At 32.4% G+C, this 9,714-nt stretch overlaps 1 protein-coding gene across 1 annotated transcript in view; it reads left to right on the forward strand.

The window, feature by feature from the left end:
• The first annotated feature begins 98 nt into the window (after positions 1–98).
• The window catches only part of LOC111625352 (nose resistant to fluoxetine protein 6-like), a 20,498-nt gene continuing 10,882 nt past the window's right edge, over positions 99–9,714 (forward strand). The window contains exons 1-2 of the mRNA XM_023368492.1: positions 99–225; positions 850–992. Coding sequence (XP_023224260.1) covers positions 123–225; positions 850–992 — 246 coding nt within the window. The 5' untranslated portion in view covers positions 99–122. The remainder of the gene's footprint in view (positions 226–849; positions 993–9,714) is intronic.

Below are 9,714 nucleotides of genomic sequence, written 5' to 3' on the forward strand. Positions count from 1 at the left end.
TAGTCCGTTTATTAAGAATTTCCCGTTTAAATTCTTAGATTACCCTTTTACTTTGTTGGACCGGATGCATTGTCTTAATGACATTATCAATTTTTGGAGCGCATAATTACAAGAAAAATATTATGGCCAACGAAAATATAATCATCGCCTTTCAGTGCATTGCTCCATTTGCTTGGACAGTGGGATTTGCTTGGTTGACAGTGGCTTGTGTGTCACGAAACGGAGGTAAGGAAATTCTAATTATCTAGTATTCACGGTCTATTTTTTTTCATCTAAATATAGTTATAAATAAAAACATTTACGGCGCTTTTGCTGTTCTCTGTATAATCTACTGTTAATTGTAATATTAACATTTATAATTTTTTTAATTGCGTTTGTGAACTTAGTTTTAAGCTTTAGCTGAAGTAAAATATAATTCGCTAAATTATACATAGCCTATGTACTATATTTGGGAAAATAAATACGGTAACTAAATTAATTAAAGTTGTTTAGATAATTATTAGTTTCATATCGTAAAGTGTATTTATATTGTCTCCAATGTATATTATACTACATGAAAAAGTTCACTTACTTTACCGATACAGTTATACTGGATATTCGCAGTTAATTAAAATGAATACTCTAAAAGTTGTACGTAGTTCAGTTACATTTTTTGTTGTGACTAGAATAATTCGATTTTCTTTATTTTCCGAAATAATCCGTTTTTGTTTAAAAGTTTTTATTTATTATCCACTCGAAAAAAATTAAATAATCACTTAACCGTAAACAGTATTTTGTGTACATTTACGTTCTTATTAAAGTTTAATCGTCACGTTATAAAAATTTAAACTTTTTTTTGTTTATTTTCAGGAACCCTCAATCGTTTGTTATCTCTTCGTATTTTTGTGGTGTTAAACAGTCTGAATGTTTGGATATATCTGCTTCACTTGCTAATTATCTGTTATGTTATTTGCAGTATGCGAAAGGCTACAGGTGTTTTACAGTTTAATATGGTAAAGTTGAAAATTTTCATTTTCTGCAGTACATTTGCATATCTGACTTTAATAATGTGCTGGGTGATCTATGCACTTCAATTCCCGTGATAATTTTAGTTATTCTTAGGGCTAGGTCATATAGGCATAAAAATTTGTTTAAGGGTAAAAAATGGGAAAACACAGACAAACAATATGTACAGTACTTAAAAGTTAAAAATAGACAAATCAGTAGACTTTACTAAAAGCAGCAATTATTTGTTACATCTATATTTATCCATAGAATTTTCGGCATATTTTATAATTTTGAAGCTAAGGAAAGAAATAGATAAAAGAACGTTTTTATATTTTATTACAAGGATTTCGAAATCGTTTTTGCAAAGTACTACACGTAATTTTTTCAAATTAGTGTAATGCTGTTTTTCAAAAAGAAGTTCAGCATTGTTGCGGTCACCTTTACGAGAAATCTCAATCGATGAAAAATGTGCTGCTCACGTGTTTGAATGGCTTTTTATATCTATTTACGCTTCTTCTGGTGGTGAGGAGAACTTCACATTTCGGCCGCAACAATAGTTTGTAGAAATGATCACTTGCTGTTTAAATGAGAGAAACTAACTGTAAACACTGCCCGATGTCATTGCTGCATGCTCTATTGCACCGATTTTACTTGGAAAATATTTATAGTCAGATGTAATTGTGCACGTTCTTGATAAAATTTCTGCAATATTCCTTACTGTTACCCAATCTGAATTCGTTTTTGTGATTTGTAGCAATTGTTCCAGGAGCTGTGGAAAGACTGTTCTTAGTTTTATACAGTATATCAACAGTTTTCACCAGTAGCAGATTTTTGCTTTCCAGTTCAGTATTCCATCTCCGATAGTCCCACCACTACCCGTTACAGTATCTGCATGAGCATACAAGCAAGTCCCACCGACATACGTGCAATACCACTTTCAACTAGACATTATGAACCATTGTCATAAACATCAACCTGTAGATTTGTGCTATTCACATACCAGGTGTATTTTATACACCTCTCAATACTGAGCACAGTATGCTGTATATAATACGTTAAAATTTCAGCAGGACGTTTATGGACGTCACTGCTGCTCTTACTGTGCCTTCTCTGAGCAGGAGAGGACACCATAAAACCCTACAAATCTATGTTAAAAACCTATATACAGTTAAACTCTATATATAAAACTTCAAATTTATATAATATATAACCCTTATAATTATATTGAAACCATATATAAATAAGACCTACATATTTCATATTATATATACTATATATAACTACTATAATATACTATACTAGCTGTTACCCGCGACTTCGTCAGCGGAGGTTTTGCAAGCAAACCCCATTTACATCCAATATTTCAATAACCATAGTAATTGTTATATAACACCTACCGCTGAAGAGAATTGCCGAAAATCAAACGAACTATTTTCAATTTGATCAATTTTCTGAAACGTTTACAATCGTTCTATAATCGAACCNTAACTACTATAATATACTAGATAATACTATATATTTAACCAGTTTGATCAGGTTAATTAAACCCTGGGACTTTATCTCAAACTATGTACTGTACAGTACAATACATCAGTATATCATAAAACAATATAAATCTATGCACCGTAACATCATAAAATAAATATAAATAAAAACCTGAATTATACTCCATTCTTTTAAACTATCCTACGTATTAACACCTTCTTTATAACTTTGTATTCATTATAATATATTACCTTAGTGTGCAGTAAGTTGGTACAGACTTCACCAAATGCAACATTATGGGAGGAGACTATAGGCCTATTAAGTATATTCTTTAATTCCTCTATCTCGTTGTAAAAAATACTACACTCTAACATAAAATTCTGTAGGGTGTAGATGGCACCACACTCGCAAAAGTCACTCGATGAATTGGAACGACTACAGTTTATTATTTACTTTACAGCTGGATGCATAGGTAGACGCTAGATATAAATTAGTTTTAAAGTCACCATGACAACCTAATACTTGGGAAGAATAATAATTCGGTTATATTTTATTTATAATATATTTTATTTATAATATATTTATGTACAAAAAATAATATATTTTTCGTACATAATTGGTTATCCGAACAACCCCAATTTCCAATTGATTCGGATGTTCTACTGTATTACGGAAAAATCCATAAGTTGATCAAAGCTTTTGATCAAACTTTTGACATATGTAGTACAGGGTCACTTTATAGTAGTCTATTATTACAAAACTTTTATACCCGATATACACTCTACTGATTGTCACAATTTTCTTAAGCTAGGCACCAATTGGCTACCTACTCAGCGAGGTAGACCCTCTTAGAAAGTGATCTATACAGTAACTTAAACTCACTTTTTATTTTTTCTAAAGAGACTTTCTTACCATAGAGAGTATTTTCATTTAATTCACTTACGTGTTTAATTACCTCTTTTTTCAACACGTCGTTTAAACACATTCTTGGCCATTTTTTGGCAGTTCTACAACTAACTCAATATACTTCCACTTTTCATTATGTAAGAACTTATCAAGGATATCTTTAGAAGCTAGGGTCACAACAATCCCTGAGCTCTTCATCTTACACATGCTACTTGTTCTTACTTTAACGCTGTGTTTGTTTATAATATACCCTGCGACCGCTCCTAAAACGGCAATTATGATAAAAGACAATTGCACGTGTACTGTGTTGATAATTCTGCTTTGAGTTTAAATCATTGACAATACTGTATTTGATTTTAACGTTAGTTTTTCTCGAGAAGTAGCAAGTGGCTGTGCTGTGTTTAAATCAGTAAATGAAATATACAGTATATCCGTATCAGTATAATATTTTTGCATTTACATAGTTTTTGTGTTTAAAAAGTAGATGATGTAAGAGAATTATTGTGTTTTACAGCAATTGTGGTTATTTATTATCATTGAAAAGGATTATGTTGTGACAATAGGGACTCGAATTAAAAAGGAGCATTTACATGGACTGGATATATATCAGGTGCGGAACGTGTGCCTGTGTGTGATAGAGAGTTACAGTATTTAGGTAATATTGGACTACTTTTAGGTTCTGTGTGTGATAGAGAGAATTGCTTAGAAAATATTTGCATTTGCTACTTTTGCGTTTGTTATTTTTTGCTCTATTTTTACTGAATTTATATACGTTGAAGTGAAGACAATACAATGACAAATTAAGGAAAGGCGTATGTGAAAACGGCTGCTAGCTGTCGATTTGACAGATGTTCGTTATCTGTGTAATAACAGATGAGCCCGGTGTTGCTCGAGCAAAACTAACGATAGCGAAGATTAAGATTATTAGATTATAGCTGATCTTACCCGTTTTCATCAGTACAAGAATTAGGTCTCACTCTCCCGCGATTAATTAGAAAATTTTTACATAGTCTGAAAATATGTTCGATTATCTGCAAAAACGCAAAAAAACCGCATCTAAAATAGTACAGTAAAGCCGAGTTCTTTACCATAATCCTTAATCCTCTCCCTTTCCCTGGCGGGAGGGATTTCGAAAAAACCCTTCTTTGTGTACGTTCTCATGACGTACCTTAACTGTGTACCAAATTTCAACCTTCAACCCCTAACCGTTTGGGCTCTGCGCTTATTATTATTATTATTATTATTATTATTATCAACCCATCTCGATTATATATACCGATTATATTCTGTTACCTACAAATCATACTATGAAACTCATTTCTATCATTATTTTATTTACCCTATTTTAATAGTGTAGATAAAATAACGATAGTTCAACACGAGGTCATCGCGAGTCTGATAAATGGTCTGTGACTTATCTAAGCAATAATATACAAGATGAATTGATAAATTTGATGGGAAATGAAATTATAAGAAAAATTGTCGAAATAACAACAATCGCTAAATATTTTTCGATAATCGCCGATTGTACCCCAGACGTAAGTCATATTCAACAGCTCTCATTAACAATAATAGTTGTCGCTTTTAACTCCATTCAAAATACATATGAAATCGAAAAATTCTTTATTGGTTATTTTGAAGCTTGTGATTCAACAGGAGAGGATTTGACAGAATTTATTCTGACAAATTTGGAAAAGTTAGGTTTCGAGTTAAAGTGGCTTAGAGGACAAGGCTATGACAACGGAACTAAAATGAAAATAGTAAAAAAGGGTGTACAGTTCAAAATAGAATACTTGAAAAATATCCAAGGGCGTTTTATGTGCCCTGCGCGCGTCATTCTTTTAACCTAGTTGTGAATGATGTCTTCTTCTACAGAAACAATACTATTATTCTATTGTACAAGAACTTTACACTTTTTTTCTGGATCTACAAAGCGTTGGGAAGTGCTAATAAATGTTTCACAATTAACTCTAAAACCATTGAGTGCTACAAGGTGGTCAAGCAGCGATTTCAACTTTGCGAAATCTATGATGCATTATTCCAAATAATAGAAGACGTCAACAGAGATGCAGAAACTAAAGTTAAAGCAAGAGGGTTAGCAAACATATTAAAAATTACAGTAGATTCACTATAACACTTTAGATAATTCCGTGTTATATGAATTCCATGTTGTACGAATCACTTACGGGACATTCCAATTTTCAACGCGAGTGTTGAGTGTTGAAGTCAACAATTTGACGTCATCAACGACGTTCCAACTCGAGTACGAAGTGCTTAGTTCCCATAATTTCATTCTCAGCAAGATGGATTCCATTCAAGGAAAGTAGCAGTCAACATATCTAAGTGCTGAGTGTGTTGAGTCAGCGCTGACAACAGCGCTACCTCAACGTTGAAAAAAGGAACGAATTTTAACGAATGTCGAGATCAGCGCTGAGTCAGCGTTGAAAATTGGAATGTCCCGTTAGATTTTACAAATAAGTGTGCCGGTCTGTAAACGGCTCACGTATTTATAAAATCTAAGTCACTGTACAAAATGAAATTCATATAACACGGAATTATCTAGTGTTATAGGGGGTATACTGTACAAAATTTATATGCGGTGTAATTTTTTGGCGTGATATTTTATTTAAACTAAATTTAGTTTCGAAGCTATTGTAATCTCTAACTACAAATTTCTCAGATTGTGTAAGGATGTTATCATACAAAAAGTGAAAAGTTATAGACAATCTGGATATGATCAGATGAAAATTGCTGCTAATGAGATTGCAGAGAATCTTGAATGCAGTACAGAATTTCCTGCCGAAACTGAAGTCAGAAACAGAAGGAAAAAGCATCAATTTGACTACGAATAAGCTGTCGATGAACCCTTAACAGAAGAGAGTAAATTTAAAATAAACTTTTTCAATTATATTCTTGACATTACCCTTAATTCTCTGAATGAACGATTCACGCTTCTCGAAACACATAGCAAATATTTTCAGTTTTTATATTACATTTTAAATCAAGGATTTAGATGAAGAAACGCTAGGAAATTATTGTACCAGTCTCCATTCAATAATTTTTGTCGAAAATGAATCAGATATAAATGCAAATGATCTCCAAGAAGAATTGCATAATATATCCCGAATGCTAGCATATTCTATGAAACCTTTGGATGTTTTGAATAATTTGTGCCAAAATAACTTAATTACTTTTTATCCGAATACTGTTGTAGCTCTGAGAATTTTCTTAACACTTCTTGTTTCTGTAGCTAGTGGGAAAAGAAGTTTCTCCAAATTAAAATTAATGAAACACTACTTAAGAAGTTCAATACCCTAAACAAAACTTAGAAATCTATCATTTCTATTGAATCTACATTAGCTGCCACTCTAAAGTACACATTCCTAATTAACGAATTTGCTACAGTTAAAGCTAGAAGAGTAAAACTGTAGTAGATTGCTGTAGTTGATAGTTGATATCAATATTTTATAGTAGTTTATATTTTCAAAATAAAAGCAGTATTCGTACATTTTGTGCAGTTTAAAAGAAATCACAATCGAAGGTTATTTTAAAGAGAAAAGATTTAAGGGAAGGCATTTCGAAGACTTTCATCATACTGAGATAATCTACCGCACGGCCCTGCGTAAGTGTCAAGGGCCAACAAAAATTGAATTTTTGTTTAATTCAATGCCACGACTTGGTGAATTTATTGGTGAATTCACCAAGTCGTGGCATTTGGCAAATACTTTCATTATTCACTTTTAATCCATACAGATACGCGTTTCGGGCATTCGCCCCACTTCAGTCTGTTACATAGGTTGTATCTTGTGTATACAGTATCTGTCAGGCACTTTCCGTACTTCCTACTCCCCTTCCCTTCCCTTCCCTTCTTTTCCGACTTGACGGCCTCCCCCACATGCCTCGAAACTTCCAGCGTGCCGCACACAGCCTCGTCCGCGACTGTATAAACATTCTATTTTAATAGTTGTAGCCAGTTTTTATGAATTTTAATGTTTAGATTCTCGTTAATATTATTTTTGACTGTAGTAATTTCGTAGTTGTCCTTAAATTTTATTTCTATCAATTTTTTTTATTTGTTTTATTATTTCTATCAATGTTTTTTATTTATTCTATTATAACGCCATTCTTATCTATTTCGCAGTTGTGAGTTGTGCAATGTTCGTAAAAAACAGTTGATTCTATTGTATTTCAAATCCGCGATGTGTTCTTTTAATCTTGTTTCTAATTTTCGTTTTGTTTCTCCAATGTATAGGGGAGACCGGGGCAAGACAGGGATGTTAAGCTTTACTTAAATTTTGTGTAATAAATACTGCTGTAAACTGAAAAAAAGCTTTGCATATTGTCTACTGGAATGTTACTAAAAAACTGGTTAAAATCAGTTTGGAAATAAAAATAATTAAAATAATTACAACTTTACAAGAAGAGAGAAATTGACGAAGTTGCCCCTATACCCGGGGCAACTTCGGCAACTTCTNCTTAATTACTTTTTATCCGAATACTGTTGTAGCTCTGAGAATTTTATTAACACTTCCTGTTTCTGTAGCTAGTGGGAAAAGAAGTTTCTCCAAATTAAAATTAATAAAACACTACTTAAGAAGTTCAATACCCTAAACAAACTTAGAAATCTATCATTTCTATTGAATCTACATTAGCTGCCACTCTAAACTACACATTCCTAATTAACGAATTTGCTACAGTTAAAGCTAGAAGAGTAAAACTGTAGTAGATTGCTGTAGTTGATAGTCGAGATCAATATTTTATATCAGTTTATATTTTTAAAATAAAAACAGTATTCGTACATTTATGTAGTTTAAAGGAAATCACAATCGAAGGTTATTTAAAAAAAAAAATTTAAGGGAAGGCATTTCGAAGACTTGCATCATACTGAGAAAATCTACCGCACGGCCCTGCACAAGTGTCAATGGCCAACAAAAATTGAATTTTTGTTTAATTCAATGCCACGACTTGGTGAATTTATTGACATTTGGCAAATACTTTCATTATTCACTTTTAATCCATAGAGATACGCGTTTCGGGCTTTCGCCCCTCTTCAGTCTGTTACATAGATAGGTTGTATCTGTCGTATCTGTTAGGCACCTTCGGTACTTCCTACTTCCCTTCCCTTCCCTTCCGACTTGACGGCCTCACCCGCATGCCTCGTAAATTATAAAGTCTCACCTCCAGACTGCCGCACACAGCCTCGCCCGCGACTGTATAAACATTCTATTTTAATAGTTGTAGCCAGTTTTTATGAATTTTAATGCTTAGATTCTCGTTAATATTATTTTTGACTGTAGTAAATTCGTAGCTTTCCTTAAATTTTCTTTTCTATCAATTTTTTTATTTGTGTACTATTATAACGCCATTCTTATCTATTTTGCAGTTGTGAGTTGTGCAATGTTCGTAAAAATCAGTTGATTCTATTGTATTTCAAATCCGCGATGTGTTCTTTTAATCTTGTTTCTAATTTTCGTTTTGTTTCTCCAATGTATAGGGGAGACCGGGGAAAGACTGGGATGTTAAGCTTTACTTAAATTTTGTGTAATAAATACTGCTGTAAACTGAAAAGAAAAGCTTTTCATATTGTCTACTGGAATGTTACCTTACTATAAAACTGGTTAAAATCAGTTTGGAAATAAAAATAATTAAAATAATTACACCTTTACAAAAAGAGAGAAATTGCCGAAGTTGCCCCAGGTATAGGGTCAACTTCGACAATTTCTCTTTTTTGTAAAGGTGTAATTATTTTAATTATTTTTATTAAAGTTGCCCCTGGTATAGGGGCAACAGTAATGGGGCAAGATAGGCAAGTATATAAATTTATGTTATTAACAATGTATAAGTTGGAATTCACTATTAAAACAAAGAAATACAAATCCAACACCTATTTAATATTATTACAACGAAATGCAAGCTCAAAGACATATATACATGAATAACAAATGCAAACATGTTTTCATTTATCATCTGTTTGATTTTTTTTTTGTAATAAACCAGATAATAAATGAAAACATCCTAAACCAATGTAAAAGCAATATAAAAGCATATTGTTTATTCTTTTATTCTCTACACATATCACAAATAAATTGAACATACTCATTTTCTACATCCGTACAGTCCATATGAGCCCAGAGTTTACATTTACAGCATAACCTCCTGAGTAATGCCATATTTTTCATTGCAATATATACAATAAGTATTTTTACCGTCATTTTCTGGTTCTATAGGACTTTTCTGCCTCTTTCTTTTAGTTTACTTCGAATCCGCATTCTCTAAAACCGTTCCGATCTGCAAGTTCCGAATTTTTTATTTTTATCCTTTGCTTCTAATGTGGCT

The sequence above is a fragment of the Centruroides sculpturatus genome, unplaced genomic scaffold, assembly GCF_000671375.1.
Source record: "Centruroides sculpturatus isolate CEXI.00-Female unplaced genomic scaffold, Cexi_2.0 scaffold247, whole genome shotgun sequence".
Lineage (NCBI taxonomy): Eukaryota > Metazoa > Arthropoda > Arachnida > Scorpiones > Buthidae > Centruroides > Centruroides sculpturatus.